The sequence below is a fragment of the Zea mays genome, chromosome 2 (genome assembly GCF_902167145.1).
Source record: "Zea mays cultivar B73 chromosome 2, Zm-B73-REFERENCE-NAM-5.0, whole genome shotgun sequence".
Lineage (NCBI taxonomy): Eukaryota > Viridiplantae > Streptophyta > Magnoliopsida > Poales > Poaceae > Zea > Zea mays.
This window is the reverse complement of record NC_050097.1, coordinates 2524846-2541671: the sequence shown is the minus strand read 5'-3', so window position 1 is coordinate 2541671 and position 16826 is coordinate 2524846. Positions and strand designations below refer to the sequence as shown.

Sequence of the window (16826 nt, the reverse complement as noted above, 5' to 3'; positions counted from 1 at the left end):
TGGTGCCCGGTAGTGGCATCATATTTTTTTCCCGATAACTAATGTATTGTTTATATGAAATTAATTGTTTTCTATAAATATATAAAAGAGCTTTATATATTTATGATATTTCTGCATTTCAAAGGACCTTGTACAAGGGAGAGAGAAAAAACTACAATGGCTATGTTTGTTTCAACTTCTGGCCACCAGAAGCTGCCACAGACTGTCAAACGCCCAACTTTTCGGTCCGCTTTTGAGAACCACTTTAGTCAAAACCGTCTAATTAACATAAACACAAAATCGACCGAGTCGTTGCGATAGTAGAAAACGTCACTTTCTACATTTTAAACCATATGGACTCTTTTATCTTCCTTCGCACGTAATTTCCATGATATTCAGATTGTACCCACAACCAGATTCTCAGAAAAGCTTTTTCAGAAAATAGCTGAACCAAACACGCCCATTACCTAGGCCCTACGGAGATGGTTGCATTTTCTTTTCCCAACCAAGTCAAACACCTCCCACTCATCTTAGATTATTTTTAGAAGAAAATATATGCTAGTTTCATGTTTTTCAGATTTAAAATAAACTAGCTATGTTTTTAAGAGAATAGATTGATTTTTGTTATTAACTTCAAGTATTTCAAAACAAACTTTAACACCAAGTAGATCGCCAAATTTGTTCGATGTTGATAATTCAATGGCAAAAAAATATTATATATTAGCATGATCAAAAAGAGATGGAAGAAGAGAAAATATACTAAAAAATATTGGGTCAATTGTGATTATACCATTCTCCAGCATTGCAATTACGATTTTACCCCTAATTTTTTAACTTTGTGATTTTATCCCTCGATTTTGAAAACGTACCTCCTGTTTGCCCCTCCCTCTCAACACTATTAGTGAAAATCAGAATTAGTGACTACAAAATAAAAAAACTAGGGATAAAATCACAATTGCAATGTAAGATAAGGGTATAATCTCAAACCCTAAAAATATTGTTAAAATTTTCAGAGTTAATTGTGATTATACCCTTCTCACACCTTGCAATTATAATTTTAACTTTTGTTTTTTATTTTTTAATCATTAATTCTGATTTTCACTAACGGTGTAAAGAGGAGGGCCAAACGGGAGCTTCGTTTAAAAAAATAGAGGTGTAGAATTACAAAGTTGAAAAACAATGGCTAAATACAATTGCAATGTCATAGAAGTGTAGAATCACAATTGCCCTAAAAATATTTTATAAAATACTAGGAATGGAGCACATAATACAACACAAACTTGGTTCAACTCTAGTCTATCCCGTTGGACACTATTTGCAGATTGGGCTGCGGTTGAGTTTACCGCTACAAGCATTCCTGTTTGGCAAACAGAGGTCCACTCATAGTCTAAATCACTCCTTGTTTGGCAAATAGATTTCCTAGAGCTGGATATCAGGATGTGCAGCTCTAAGAAATACTGTATGTGAAATCTCGCGTGTGTTGCTAGAGGCATATTCAGTTTTACCATTTTGTTTGCATTGTTCATATTTGAACAACTTAATTTAGAACAGAAACTGCAAATCAAACGTAGAAACTTGCAAATAGGCTTTCACTTTTTGCTGCTCATCTTGTGAGTGCACAGATGATTCCGCTATTTCAATCCTCAGGCATTGTAACCCAAGCAGAGTGAACCGAATTCTCAAGGAAGGCACATAATTGAAGCTATTTCAAGTGATGCCTACATCGGAATTGAAAATAATATCTGAGCATCCCAATGCCAATAATGAAGCAACCGTTTGAAAGAGGAGCTGCAGGTAATTCATGGATCCACGTAAATAAAATCCCAACATCAACAAATGCCAGTTGTACATCTGTGGATGATTCAATGAACATCAAAGGTAAAATTAGTTTACAACAATCACATTATTACAGCCCTTGTTTGTAATTCCTAATGTTCATTGGTTTCTTCAGGTGCACCTCTCCTCTCATAAAGGCAAAGCATATCCTATATCACCAAATACAAGAGCAAGTCAGGCCATGGATACAAGATGTAATACCATATGCTGCCATTATTTCAAATGGAGTAATTTTGCACACCTAAAGAAAAAACTGAAGTGTTTTTTTATTACAAGTACAAGTTTTTTCCTTCAGCATAGCTCATGACCAAACTGAAAATAAGAGCCAAGCAAGTTACAAGGAACTATTTTGCATGCTCCATTGAAGACATGAGCAAACACATAGAGCAACAACCAAAGTAGTACATGTTACAAATATCTGCAAAAGAGATGACTTCGTTCTAACTCGTTGTCCTCACTTCTCTTCTGTGCTCAGCTCCTAGCCATGATCAGATGCGCTTGTTTAAACCTATAATAACCACAGTTAATATGTAGAAACCCCATCTTTTTTTCAACGAAAAAGAACAGATAACTTTTTTTTTCTTCATTGGCTTGATCTAATCAACAAGCATGAAGGACCTTGTATTACTAAGACTTGCTAGCTGGAACTGATGATAGGTTCAGTATTTCATGGATGATTAGGTTGCACAACTAAGTGACAGGAATCCATGTCACTGAGAACATTAGATGAAAAAACTATTCGCTCAACAATTTCAAGCACCATAAGAATGCCAATTTCATTACTAAGGTGCAAAACAGAGAAATGCATTGAAAAGGTGAAGAACGATAGCACCTCATGCATCAAAGACAAACAAAAACTCTATTATTTATGCATGGGACAGGGTTTTAAATAGGCGTCACTTTTCCTCAGAGTTTAGACTTTAGAGAACCACAATATTATGGTCGACATGTAAGTTGCAAGTCTATATAGCTAAAACCAGATCTTAAGGTTTTATGGATAAAGAGGGCCAATAATGCAACAAGTGGATCAATCAACACGATCGCAATGACTAGTCCTAAAGAGGCTGTATTCTTTCTATTTACAACTAGGATGCTATCGTTGCGCCATGCACACAGCGGAGCCAACCAAACTTTTTACTTAAATAAAAAAAGACCACAAGAAACCATACCAAACGTAATTTATAGTGACAAGCTATACTGGCAATCTGGCATCAAGCTACTACAAAATAAAACAATACAATGACTGCAACTAGTTTTGAGATGAACTGCTAGCATTTAAGTTCTTCTCACAAGTGTAACTCTGAAAGGCATGTTGAATAAATTCGTTATTCATCACTGCATACATAAAGATCCCTGTTGATCAATTTTTGTTAACATTGCAAAAGGCAAAAGATTCTATAAAATATAAGCTACTATGGACGTTCACAAGTTTCCAAATTGACATGCCCTATTTCACACTGAGAGCCCCCGATAAGTCAGAATGAACACACAGTCCTAATTCCTAAAGCGGTAGCTCCTATATGAACCTGACCTAAAAAACAGTCAATTAGTTGGTGATAACTCTGATACTGGACCGATTAAAATAGCTTATTTCACAACCATAGACATCCACAGTATCCAGAGCATGCAGCACCCAAGTCACCCCACAACCGGTCCAATTATTTGACAGCATGCCATTATCCCCTCCAATGGTAACAGCCCAGACAGAGGATTACCTTGCGAGAGCGAGCTCCAGCACGAGGAGTCGACGGCGATGCAGGACCTAAGCCGCGCGGCCGCCACCGCGCTGTGCAGCGGCATTAGAGTCTCCAGCCCCGCCGACGCCGCGGCCGCCGTCCTGCACCGAAACCAAACGGCCGATGTGAGCGCACAAACCAAAACCCATCCGGACCAATCGCCAAGGAGTCAGCTGGCTACCTGCGGAGGATTCGGGCGGACCGGGCAGCGGAAGGCGAGGCAAGGGAAGGCAGTGGCGCTCCGAGGACGCGGCCAGTGAGAGGTGCGGAGCGGACCGCCGACCTCACGGCGACGGCGACGGCGGCGGCTGTGCGGGACAAATACGCCATTTTCTCTCCCCCTGCCTTCTCGCGTCGGTGTCCATCGTGCGGTTGGAGAGGCTAAAACCCTAGACGCTACTTGGTTTGGGCCGACGAACCTTCATCAGGAGGAATTTGTATGGGCCGGAGGCAGAAATTTAGAAAGCCCATGGAATTCATGGAAGCTGGAGAACAGATTTGCTCCAGTCTTGTAAAAAAAACGAGTAAAATACACACTTGTCTTCCTGTGCCTACCCGCTCTATAAACTTACAAAACGTATCAACCCGATCCCCGATCCGTAAATGTTAATAGCTAAGTGCACGTGCGTGCGACAGTATCTTACACTTAAGATAGATCTTACTCAAATAGAATTACGGGACGTTTGGATCTCTTTATTTTAGAGGAATTGTAATTTCCTCAATAAAGTAATTTATTTAGTTTAAAATTTGACATTCCACCACTTTTCAAAATTAAGATATAAGTATATCTCAAATTTATGAGGTGGAAGATGAGAAATAATTTTATGCATTAATAGAATTTGTTTCTACTTTGTAACTTACATGACACTCTTCGTCTCACTCCTCTATAGTAAAAATATAGCACATAAATATCTCCGTCATCTTGCTAATAATAGTATACAAGTATATTTTGCATAAAACCGAATTAGTTTAATTGATATATGTCTAAATTCATGAGGTGGGCATGCACGGTTGGATGGCGTGGGGCGGTAGAATAGACGGATGGGACGGCAGAACGGTAGGCTCATTCTAAAAAGATGTAAGAGACTTTTTTTAAAAAAAAATGACGCAGCACGACCGTTGAAACTGATGCTTTAATATAGTAGAGATTTGATATAGACGCAAACACGCACAGAGAGGCCTAGGATGCTCACGCGTGAGCGCATTGACGCACGAAGAAACCGACGAAACTCATGTATTATATAATAGTAAAGATAAATATTTTATGTTAGAGGAGCAGCGATCCCATAACAGGCGGCTAGCTAGGGTGGTTACACCGCGCGTAGGTAGGGGCAGGCACGATATCGAGGGAGATGGTATACGCGGTTGGATGGTGTGCGGTGATAGAACGGACGATGCAGAAGTGTGGGCGGTAGAACGACGTGTTCATTTTAAAAGATGTAAGAGATTTTTTTGTAAAAAATGATGTAGGACAACCGTTGAAACTGGTGTCGTACCTCGTCACCGGGAGGAGTGGCCGGCGACGACGACGCCTCGGTTCCATGACAGGGAGTCTATTCATCGCGCTTCTACTGCCCGCTAACTCCGGTCTGCTCTCGTAACCAAAGAGAAGATAGACATGGGTAGTTGGGATTAGGTGAAGGTGACGGCGTTGCCCAGCGGCCTCACCACCAGGGTTATTGGTTTCTCTGGCATTAGGAATTCGAGCATGAGCATGAGGAGGTGTTGCAGGAGCAGGCCTAGCGGAACAGGAGCGACAACGGCGCAATGGACGACGGCGGGGACCACAAGGAAGTTGCCAGTGTTGGTGCCATCACCTGCGGTAGCTACACAAGTGGAGCACTTAGTGCATACCGAAACGGAAATGTGATCTTAAGCTATTTCTAATTGTTTTGGTGATTAAATACTGAACATATCACTTTAGACTGACTCTTGATGTAAGCATGAGCATATGTTTAGAGAAAGCAAATTGAAGACAAAGAAGTCCAAATTAGTTGAATTGGAAGGCCAAAAGCGCAACTTTTGGAAAAAGCTATAAAATATTAGGTTTAAGTACTTGAATAAGTTGCACATATATTATATTATGTTTTTTGCACCTTTATTTGGCTACTAACTCTTTTGTGCAAGAAAAGTGGCTTTTGGACTTAGTAGTGACCATATTGTAAATCCTTGAGAAAAGAAGTGAGAAAGGATTATGATTCTACCACTTAGTCAATTGTTTTAGTTGCTGACTATATTTGTCTAATTGTTAGGAAAGCTCTCAATAAAAGTCAAGAGAAGTTGGAGAAGTTTGGCTCAAAAGAGCCAAACTTAGACTGGCCTTAGACCCATCGGACTGTCCGTTGTGCACCGAACTATCCGGTGATGTGTACGGTCGAAGATGCTGTTCTCAAGAATTTTAATTATAAAATTCACCGGATAGTAAACAATACATTGTCCGGTGCACCAAACAAGGTTTTCAATGGCTCTCTCTTCGTAGGCGGGCGCCAGCCACCAACGGCTAGCTTACGTGGCAGCTGTCCGGTGGCACATCGCATTGTCTAGTGCCACACCGGAAAAGGAAGTTCGCCAATCAGATCAGGTGCCGACTCTTGCTGACTGGATTCCTAATGGCGCACTGGATTGTCCGATGATCTCGCGGACAGAGAAGTTTCCTAGCTTCCTTATGGAGAAGGCAACCGCTCCTAGGACTCTTGAGGCTATAAAAGGAGCCTCAAGGCGCCCTCTTCATGTATCCAAGCACCACAAGTGCACACTACAACTTGGAGGATCTGCGACCATGTTGTTCAGTGTTTTGAGAGAGATTTGAGCGTATTTTTGAGCTGTTACTCTGTCGTTTTGTAGTTGCGCTATTGTCTTTGATTTTGTGTGTATTGTTGCTACGTTATGTACTTATGTGTGTTTTAGCTTCCTCCCTTACTCTGATTTTGATTGTGATCATCTTGTGTAAGGCGTGAGAGGCTTCAACTTGTGGAGATTTCTCACAAACAGGTTGAGATATAAGGAAGAATATTGTGACACTCAAGTTTGATATTTGAGTCACTTGAGACGGGTTGAGTGCAACCCTTGATCAAATGAGATCGCCACAACATGGTGTAGTCTTTGGCCGAACCCCGAGAAATATGGTCGTGTCTCTTATCCATTTTACTTTTTGCGATTTTTGTCTTACTTAGTGCTTAAGCTTTACTTAATAATTGTTCATAGTTTAATACATATATCAAGAGAGTAATCAAGTGAAGAGTCTATTTTTCTCTTATGTTATCATCCAAACTTGGTTATAGTTTACACTAATATATTTTATAGAATAAGTTTATATTGTTTGAAGCATTTTTACCCGATCCAGATGCTCTCACATACGGACGCCATGAGGCCGCCGGCGACGAAGGATGCGGTATTGGCCAAGCCGTCTTCGACTACGGTGAGTTTCACCGCGAGTTCGGCATCCAACGCCAACAGCCAGACGATGCTATTCGGGGGTGGGCTCCGTCAAGTCGGCGTGTTCGTGCGCACGTGCTCCGGGAAGTGATCGGTGCGTGTGGACGGCTGCACGGCCAAGGAAGCCCCTGCCCCCGCCACCGAGCCGGTGGCGACCAGGCTCGACTGGTACATGGAGCTGAGGATGCGTAAGGCTGCACTTGTGCTCTCTAGGGATGGCAATAGCCATGGCTTGGTGGTGGCTGGTCTCCCGCGCGCCAAGCATGAATCTTGGGACCGCGAAAGTGGCAGCCATCAGGAGGGAGGTGAGGTGACAGGAGAGGAGGAGGTTGCTGAGCTCACCTTCTTCAGGTTCTATCAGGAGAAGCTACTACACGCTGGTGGCTCCGGTCATAGCCAACGTGCCGGAGAGCGTGTGGGCATCTCCTTCACATCTCCTCGCCGAGGTTGCTGATGATGTTATCAGATCTGTTTTGAACCATTATAGATCTAATTGAGACCCGGACAACGTTTAAGGATAGGATTGACACACTTTAAATGTTATGGTTAAATTAGCAATCTGACAGGACACGTACTTCTTTTTTCTCGTTCAGGAAATGCACAAATCCGGCCCCGTTTGGTTTCATTAGTCTCAGACTAAAGTTTAGTCTAAGAACTAAATTTTAGTCTCTACCCTGTTTGGTTGTAGAGACTAAACAGATTCTAAATACATTAAATACAACACATAAAGACTAAAATGCCCCTTTTTTTGTTTGACACCAGTTTTATAGCAAGAATAATTGGAGTAAATGTTGTCCTTTAGTCACTTTTAGCACCCATGTGAGGGACTAGAGACTAAAGTCAATTAGTCCCAACTTTAGTCTTTTCGTTTGGTAAAATAGAGACTAAACAGGACTAAAAATCAGGAACTAAAGATTAGTCCCTCTAACCAAACAAGACCATAGGACAGCATGCTAGTATCCCCTCAAATGGTAACAGCCAGAAGGCCCAAAATAAACGCCCCCTCATATGGTAACAACCAGAACAAACCGTTACCTTGTGAGAGCGAGCTCCAGCAGGAGTGAACAGCGATGAAGTCGCTTAGGTAGGAGAGCCCATGGGTACCATAAAATATAATTGACAACACTTCATCAATTATAGGTATGTGCGCAGTACTTACAATCATATTGTATTTGCTAAATTGTTTATACTTTTATTTTTAAGAGGTCAATGACTTTTATACATTTTATATTTCTATTCTAAATGTTATATGATGGTACGACCTTTTTATTTGACCCTATTATATTTGATATATTTTTTATATATATGTTTGTTGATTGTTGCACTTATATTATGAAAAAGTAAAGTGGACCACTCATCATCCAAATCCTACCTACGCCACTGGATGTGGACGAGCTACCATATTTTTGTCTTCTCCGATTACAGAAACCTAATATTTTGCGTTCGCGGCACCATGCTAAACATTGCGTAGCATCGTTGCAGTAACTTTGTCCACCACGCTTAGCAACACATCAAAAGGCAACTGCATTTCAGCGGTCACCAACTCGCCAATCCATAAAAAATAGTTTCAGACAGAGAACACCTGAAACGTCATCACAGCAACCCTGCAAACCGGCAGACACAAAACTGAAGTACAAATCTCAAACAATCCTCCTGCATTCAGATTATTGCAGTTCATCGTCGAAAGCATGTCGAGGAATCCTCAAATACATGAATAGCTTACGAATCACGAGAACGGTTTCGACTACGCATTTTAGTCCGAAGATCCTGATGCGACACAGGAACGAGCGCCGCGCGAGCCTACCACAAACTAGGATAGAGTTGCTGATACTGATTCCTACGTGGAACCTACAAAATATCAGTCCAGGAGCGGTGACCTGCACCGGATACAAGCGACGGGGAGTTCGTCTTCTGAAGACGAGCACGGTGTGCATGCTAGAGAGTAGAGATGACACGGGCGAACATGCGAGCACAGTAGAGCAGGCCGTCGTGAACAGTGCTGCAGTGTGCCGCAGAATCGTCATGGGAGCCTGTGATTGGTAACAGAGCCAAGATGTTAGGAACATATCTCTTTTTTTCCCCATAAATCAAGCATTATAATCACCCATATGGAGGAAAAAAAACTAGGAGAAACTAGTGTGGAGAGCAAAGTAAAAATATATATTAGGATCACGCTGCAGTGTCAAGCCAAGAGCATGGCAGCACTTTTACCATTTTGTTCAAAGTATTAGACGATGGCATAAAGCCAGCCACACACACACGCACGAGTCAACAATCACCTGAGACCTTACTCAGTTAGCCCTTGATCGGTTAGCTCCAATCCCACAAGATTAGGAGGGGATTGGGGGAGATTTTATCCCCTATAGTTATAGAACTCCTTTGGATCAATTAGGATTAAAGCGGTTAGTTCATTTCCACTTCAACCCCCATATGACGAGGAATGTATCAAATGAGCCACAAGTCAAAATTCCCCTTAATTCCCCCATTCAATCCCCTCATTGAAAATTAACCGAACAAGCCCTTATGTGGATTAGAATTCTCAGCAAAAGGAATTGTCCAGCAGTATCTAACATTTTACTGATGATTAATTTTCAGGCAGCAATCACCAGTATGATAGGACATATCCACTTGTTTGTTTCTCCTAACCAGTCACTATTCCTGAATATTTTATCTTTATGTTCTACTAGTTGTAAAGTACTTCTAACCTGATAGCTTTGATAATAAAGATGGGAGTCATCTGTCTAAAATGGCTTCCTGAGTACTAAAATTTCATCATTTGCTTATCTACAAGAAATGATTGGCTTGATTTTTTTCGGAAAACCCGGACAAATTTTAGATACTACATCGCAATGGCTTTTTCCTGCAATCCAGCTTCGTACAAATTTTAGGTGCGACTCTTTCTGACATTATTAATCTGCCAGGGAACACTTCCTTTCTTCAATAATGGGGGAACCGTTGCCGTTATACAGCTCTATACTTCCACCAGGAAGATATCATGGAAAGTCATCATATAATTCAGTTAACACTAAAGTTTGCACGTTTAGGTTAACACCGAACAGGCTGCTCCAGACAAGACCATTTAATTGGATAATGTGTCTTCCCTATACCTTGCATAAAATTTCTGACATAATAACCCAGCAACTAAAACCATCAAGCAAAGTAGCTGTACCGATACAGAAACATCAAAATCACAACTGGAGAAGCAGACGGGTCGACTATAATAAAATATAAGAGGGTCACAAAGGTTACCAGAAAGAGCTCCATGTATCGATTTAAGATAGGTAGCTAAGATAGGTAGCGTGGATCGTTTCCTGGCTTTCCCATCTTATGCACATCCTCAGGTGAAAGTATCTTGATGTACCATACACTATTCACAAATGACCTGCATTGGGTGAGCAAGCTCAGTTTCAGGCGAGATCCACAACTAGCATGCATAATAATGCACACACTAAGATTGATATGTTGCATCCATCACTTAAAATATCCAGAAACATGATATCCGTATCACAAGTAAGCTTTAGTTTGTAATAAAGGAGGGAGGAAGACCTCCCCCGGGTGTTGCATTAAGACAAAACAACTCGTTCGCATGACCGAGATGACCCCCAAACCCCAGTTATCAGGCTGACACTGAGAGCCATTAGCTAAAATGGCTTCCTGAGTATTGAAGTATCATAAATCAAGGGACGTGGATTAATCATTTTTGTAACTTGAATGCATATAGTAGATGTATGCCAGAATCAAGCACATGTAGATATGTCTGAGGTCATCAGGAGCCATTGAAAACAACATGTAGGTCCATTCAAATGCAAGGGACAATAGATATTGATGAGGCTAATGGGCAGTTGGGTAAAAAAACTGCCTACACAAATTAAACAAAAAAAAAACAAGTTACTATCACTCTATCAGAGCGTGAACTATGCAGTGTGATATTTTTTCTAATACATTGTAAAGATATAAAAAATTCAAATGTATATACTATTGAAAATCACAATTTGAAACTATAATTGTAGTGATGGTTTCTTACTCCCACGGGTCGTCTCCAAGGAGAAGCACATCGTTCTCCCTGTCGACAAATACAAGCTGCCAGCCTGATCTATCAGGGTCGTCCAACTGACCCTTAATGCCGAACATCTGACCCAGTTCCTCTCGAAGTTCAGCATAATTAGAGAACCGGGTGATGTCCAAGGATCTCCCCACTGATCCTGACTTGTAAACCTGAATTTTAAAAAATGATTACATGAGGAAGGGCTTAAATTTGTTTTTAGTAGACTCGATTATACTTACCTTAACAAAAGTTCTAGTTGTCGGATCATTCTCTCCTGTATTTTGCAATAAACCAGAAGAGTCATCCAGACAACCATACATTGGACTTTGCAGATATGTTGATCCAGAGGGAAACGCTGATATATTATTATCAGCAACATTTGAGGTAAGATTAGGTACCATATTGTACAGTAGGGAGGAAGAGTCGACTTGAGGGCTAAAAAGGGACTGGTTCTGCACATCACGACCAACTTTGTTGTCAACAGAACCATCTTTGCTAGTGGGCGAGTTAAGCGAAACCGAGCCCCCAAAAGACATTGACTGTGAGCCCATAAACTTTTGCTTCCATGCCTGTTGTTGTTGCGGCTGCTGCTGCTCGCTAACTACTGGTTGGTTGAATCTAGACAAATCCACGGATTTTGAACTTACCTGAAGGAAGTTTGATTCCAGCATGTTTTCGTTGCTGCTAGAGCTGATGAAGCTGGAAGAGTTCACATTAGGATCAGAGAAGCCAAATTTTTCACGCAAATGGCTTGGTAATGATGTTGGACTCGGGAGAACCGCACTGCTAGCAACTTGGTACTGTTGATCTGGTTGAATCTTTTGCTTCTGGTCATTATGAGTATGCTGCATCTGCTGGAGTTGGTGGAGCTGCTGCTGAATAGCACCTGGGTTGAGCACGGACTGAATATTTTGAGCATCAGAACTAACCATCTGCTGTTGGCTCGCTTGCTGTAGTATTTGTTGCTGCAACAGCGGATTGAGATTGCACTGCTCCTGTGGGGACTGCATAGGTTGTTGAAGGTGTAGGAATTGCTGCTTCAGATAACCACCGGACTGGGAGGCAGCTGCGGCAGCAACCACTGCTTGATACTGATCATGGTCATTGCTAAGTAAGGATGGATGGAGTCTCTGTTGTCCCCAGGAACCTATACCAGGTGACTGGAAGTTCAAAGAATGAAAGCCCCCTTCACCGGTTACTCCTCTCAGCCACATCAAAGCATTGCTGTCATCTAAGTGTAAAATTACAATCAATAAAGACATAATGATGAGAATGAAAGGCAGTGACAATAATGACACAAGTTGTCTAACACGTAAATGAAAATTTTCCACAAACAAATGAAATACAATGTTCTATTATGGTGCCTCAATGTTGCCAATTTGGCATAGTTGCTTAGAAGAAATCCATATTTCAGTTGTACTTGTACCACGGTTTTACTTCTACTTTCCATGGAAGCAAGATGGAAAATAAGAAACCGCAGTCACTGAACTGCCAGATTACTTCAGCTAAGGTCAACAACTCACAATTATGACAAGTTTCATGAGCTAATAGTTGGATCTAAAAGCATTTATGTAACTTTTTCCCCTAGTAGCTGATACAAACAGGCTTGTACTCTAAAAACCCATTACCCTCACTGACTGCTCCACAATACAATCTCTACTAATGCTAACAGCAATAATGCAGGGAAATAGCCCCAACAACAGAGATTTTGGACTCAACGTGATAGAGACAAGCATGAGCATTTGAAGTGTACCATGAAGAGCAGCAAGTCCTGAATACCAAGGATGCTTAACTCGCAGTGGGAACAGGGATGGATACATAGGAAAGGTTGTCAGTGGCTCAATTTCCCACAGAGAAACTCTAGGTGGCCTTTCTCCTGCGGTTGATTCATCCCAACCAACCTGTGTTAATAATATCAGTGACATAGTGGTTAGGGAATACTTTGAGATATCAAAATTATTCAGTCTGATGGAATGGCGGGAGTAACAAAATATATAAGACAGTTATTATGAATTCATGAAATTGTGACATAAAGGAGAACAGAGAGTTTTTTTTGGGGTGGGGGGTGGGGGGGGGTGAGAACAGGATTTAAAAATAGGAGGTTATTGTCTTGTCAAAAAATGAAAATATGGGTAGTGCAATGTATCTGAAAGTGATAGAAGTCACCAAATTATTCCCTTGAGAAAAAAGAAGAGCAGATCAGAAGAAAATGAGAACAAAAACATGAAACAGGATTTAGGAGAGTAGCAATTACCAATTTGAAACGAGGAATACAAACCGCCACACAAAAGAAGAGTAAAATCATAGAGGGGACCAAGGAGAGAGCTAACAAGAAAAATGAAGAAGATAAAACTCTTACCTTCACTGATCTCCAATAGGAACTAGGCCAACGCACTGGGTCAGCATCACTCACTTCTGTTATTGTCCCCATGTACCTGCAATTATTTAATACCTTATTTATGAGTTTCTTTCGTAATTATTGAGCATAGAACTGCGAGTCTCATGAGACACATTTTTTGCCAAGAATCAGAAGGAAATTTTGGTACTGCTGCCTCACCTGCGGACACTTGATTCCTCAGTCTCAAATAACATCCTGAATCGCATCCCAACTGATATCCGCGTGTGAAAAACAGCCTTGATGTATTTCGAAAGGGGTATAACAAATTCTGTTGGACTTGCCCTGCAAGCACATTTTTCGAATCAAGTGGAACATAGGAAACATATAATTGCCATTTGCTCATCAAGCAGTTCAAATTACCTAGGATTATAGAAAATTGTGAAGCGGCTGTTTGTTGCAGCAGCATGAGCTGCTGCTGCAAGGAGTCCGATGTGCATGCTGTCACTCGAAAGAACAGAAGAGGGCATCACAGTCTGTGGCCGGGTAGCGTGTCTGATTCCAAGCAAAAGCTGGTTTTTCTCATTCCTAAATTAGTGAGGAAAGAGTAAGTCCTACTCGTCAGAAAATTTTTAGTGGTTACAGCATTGAAACAACGTAACAAACCATATGAATAGCACAGAATCTCCAGCAACAAGTCTCTTAGCACTGACAAACACACTCCAGCCAGTCGTCAGCAGGTGTCTTTTGGGCTGGCCTGTGAAAAGAAACCTGTTTAGTGAAAAGATAGTGACATTGATGTTAAATCATTCAATCTGCCAGCAACAACTGAAGAGCTGACAGCCCCATTTTACAACCAGTATAGCAGATGGGTCCTCATTCATGAATTCTACTAACCCTTGTAATCAAACCTTAGCATTTACTGGGATACTAAAGTATGTTCTGAACTGACAAATCAACCACAAACAAACTAAAACACTTGTTGTACTATAACGGTAAGTAATGCACACCAGTACATCCAGAAGCCCATGTGAATTTCGGAGCACCTAACTCCTACGGATTCAGAAACATCTGAGTAAATTTTCCTGTCAACTGAAACTTGGCAAATTAAACTTAATGCAGTACTGCACTATGCTGGCATATTAAAACTGAAAAGGTTCCAATGTACCATCCAACTTAATGTCTTAGTTTTTGCAGTTTGTATGCCCTTGATTGTACTAAGGGGGTGTTTGAATGCACTAGACATAATAGTTAGCTGCTAAAATTAGCTGAAAACATTTAAACAGTCTAGCTAATAGTTGAGATATTAGCTACTTTTAGCAAATTAGCTATTAGTTAGCTATCTATTTGTTAGCTAGCTAGTTTTACCCGGATTTTTTTAGTCAACTAACTATTAGCTCTAGTGCATTCAAACACAGCCTAAATAGTCAGATGAAACACTATTTTCACTTAAATGCTAGAAAATAGTGACTCTGGGTAATATCTCGAGAATATGTTTTAATCAATCAAAAAGTAAAATGGCTAACAACTGATAACGCATCACATCAAGATTTTCGAAAAAGGAAAAAAAATATAAGTTGAAAGAGTGACGTTTATGGATTTTTGTCGAACTTGCCTCGGAAGATATGCCTGAACTTCCACTCAACATCATGAATATCCCGTGCAATAAGCTCCTGTGCTGGAGGCTGCTGTGTGAAATCCTACAAACCACACTATACCACCTGTTATTGGCAACAGCAAACCAAACAATCCATGCAGCTGAACGAATGGAACACCACCCAAAATACACACTCATCACACCAGCGGGGGGAAGACGCGCTCGGCCGCACGACGGGGCACAGAGAACCCGCCGTGCGTGCTGGTGTCGCTCGCAGTCAGCGTCTTGCAGAAGTAATTCGTCGGCTGCTTGCTCATGATTCCCATCTCGGCAGGCAGGTACGCGTCGTTCTGCTCTTGCTGCACACAGACGGACACAACCGACACAGCATATATAAGAAATCAACAAAACCGATAGCCATAAGAAACGACGAGCCATCAACCCCTTGTGCCTTACTGGATTGAGCGGCTGCAGCGTCATCTGCGCGTACACTTCGTCTGTCTCCACATCCGCCTGCATGTATATTTGAGATTGGCTTAGCGCCCGATGGAGGTAGAGAAACGGAGCGGACGACGAATCGCCGCATCTGTGAGGAATTTTTGAGGGAGAAAATCGCGCACATGCATTGTGACATCATGGAGCTGGCAGATCAGCTGCGGCGGCAGGTTGGGGTAGTTGGGGATGTGCCCGTCCACCTCCTTGTTCGTCGACGCTGCCACCTTCACACGCGTCCACACACACGCATTAGCTTGGGCAGAAATGCAAGCGAGAGCGATCAAAGCAGCCGCACCGGGCGAGGTGAGAGTGAGACAAGGCAAACAACACCTCGTACGCAACGCAAGGCAACTCCCCAGCGTATGCGTATGCGTATGGGTATGCACTATGCAGGTGGTGGAGTGATGATGGTAGGGCTGGGCTGGTAGCCCAAGCCCAGCAGCAGCAGCGAGGCCGAGGGAGGCGGCACGAGGAGTTTGACTCACCTGCTCGCTGTGGCCCTGCGGGAAGTAGACGACGCGCGTACCGACGGTGGGGAGGCAGACGAGCGGGCCGGCGCAGGCGTGCCACAGCTCCGAGTTGAGGCACTTCTTCTCTGCACACCACAGCGCGCCAACGTAAGCAAAAAAACCGAATCGATCCCGAAACCAACAGCGCAGCACAGGGAAGCGAAACCTAGCCAGGCAGGCACCGACGCACCTTCTTCCGGCGGCGGCGCGGGCGGCGGCGGCTGCCCGATGCTGGCCGCGGACGAGGAGCTCATCTCCCACGACCGGCCGGGCCGGGGGACACCGGAACCTAACCTCTACAGCCTCCTAGCGAATCCGCCCGAAACCGCATCCATCGCGCCCACAGCCTTCCTCAAATCGGCCGCATTCTGCAGCGAGACGAGGCGACGCTCATTCACCAGAGGCTGGCAAAGGTACTGTACTGGGTTCCGGGCCGGGCCGGGACGCTTACCTCATCAGCTCACCCGAGCTCGGAGATCACCATGGTACTGGATATAAAAGAGGGGGAGGGCCGGAAGGGTGGGGCGGACTGGGGGGGAGGAGGAGGGCACGGAGAGAGAGATGGGAGAGGGTGTGGGGTGGTAGGAAAAGGAAGGAGGGGGGATGGGAATGATTAGGTCTAGGGCATTTAAGCAAGCGGGCGGGGTGCGAAGAAGCGTCAAGCAGGAGCGTGTGCGCGTGTGCGAGTTCGTCCGCGTCGCAACAGTGCCGCTGCTGCGCCCAGGCAGCCAGCCCAGTATTTCCCTTTCGAATAATAAAGCGGAGGAGGATGAGGGGAGAGAGGGCCAGAGGGGGGGAAGAGAGTGCGTGCAGCAGCAATAATTAATAAAAAAAGAAAGCTGGAAAGCGAGCCGTGGGA

At 42.9% G+C, this 16826-nt stretch overlaps 2 protein-coding genes and 1 long non-coding RNA gene across 9 annotated transcripts; 1 reads left to right on the top strand and 2 right to left on the bottom strand.

The window, feature by feature from the left end:
* Nucleotides 1-1743: 1743 nt before the first annotated feature.
* LOC100275186 (uncharacterized) lies at nt 1744-4391 on the bottom strand. 7 transcript variants are annotated; one of them, XR_561697.4, is made up of 5 exons: nt 3733-4391; nt 3531-3652; nt 2221-2323; nt 2057-2127; nt 1744-1964 (listed from the first exon to the last, which is right to left on the bottom strand). XR_561697.4 is itself a non-coding variant. In XM_008669412.3 (4 exons), the coding sequence occupies exons 1-3, from the start codon at nt 3879-3881 to the stop codon at nt 2304-2306; spliced, it is 291 nt and encodes a 96-aa protein (XP_008667634.2). In that variant the 5' UTR covers nt 3882-4391; the 3' UTR covers nt 1744-1964; nt 2274-2303. The 7 variants fall into 7 exon arrangements, 3 of the variants coding, with proteins under 3 accessions (XP_008667634.2, XP_008667633.2, NP_001142808.1); XR_561698.4 differs by lacking the exon at nt 2057-2127; XM_008669412.3 differs by lacking the exon at nt 2057-2127 and having other exon boundaries at nt 2274-2323.
* Nucleotides 4392-6284: 1893 nt separating this feature from the next.
* On the top strand, nt 6285-7570 carry LOC109944465 (uncharacterized). Its single transcript, XR_002267499.2, has 2 exons — nt 6285-6676; nt 6895-7570. It is a non-coding gene; the product is annotated as an uncharacterized lncRNA (long non-coding RNA).
* A 1033-nt stretch (nt 7571-8603) lies between these two features.
* On the bottom strand, nt 8604-16549 carry LOC100384328 (uncharacterized). Its single transcript, NM_001362348.1, has 16 exons — nt 16419-16549; nt 16158-16335; nt 15944-16053; nt 15584-15682; nt 15420-15476; nt 15167-15322; nt 14982-15066; nt 14033-14123; nt 13790-13954; nt 13589-13711; nt 13391-13466; nt 12785-12932; nt 11271-12262; nt 11011-11201; nt 10236-10368; nt 8604-9016 (listed from the first exon to the last, which is right to left on the bottom strand). Exons 2-15 carry the CDS (start codon nt 16219-16221, stop codon nt 10272-10274), a joined length of 2454 nt encoding a protein of 817 aa, NP_001349277.1. The 5' UTR covers nt 16222-16335; nt 16419-16549; the 3' UTR covers nt 8604-9016; nt 10236-10271.
* Nucleotides 16550-16826: the final 277 nt, after the last annotated feature.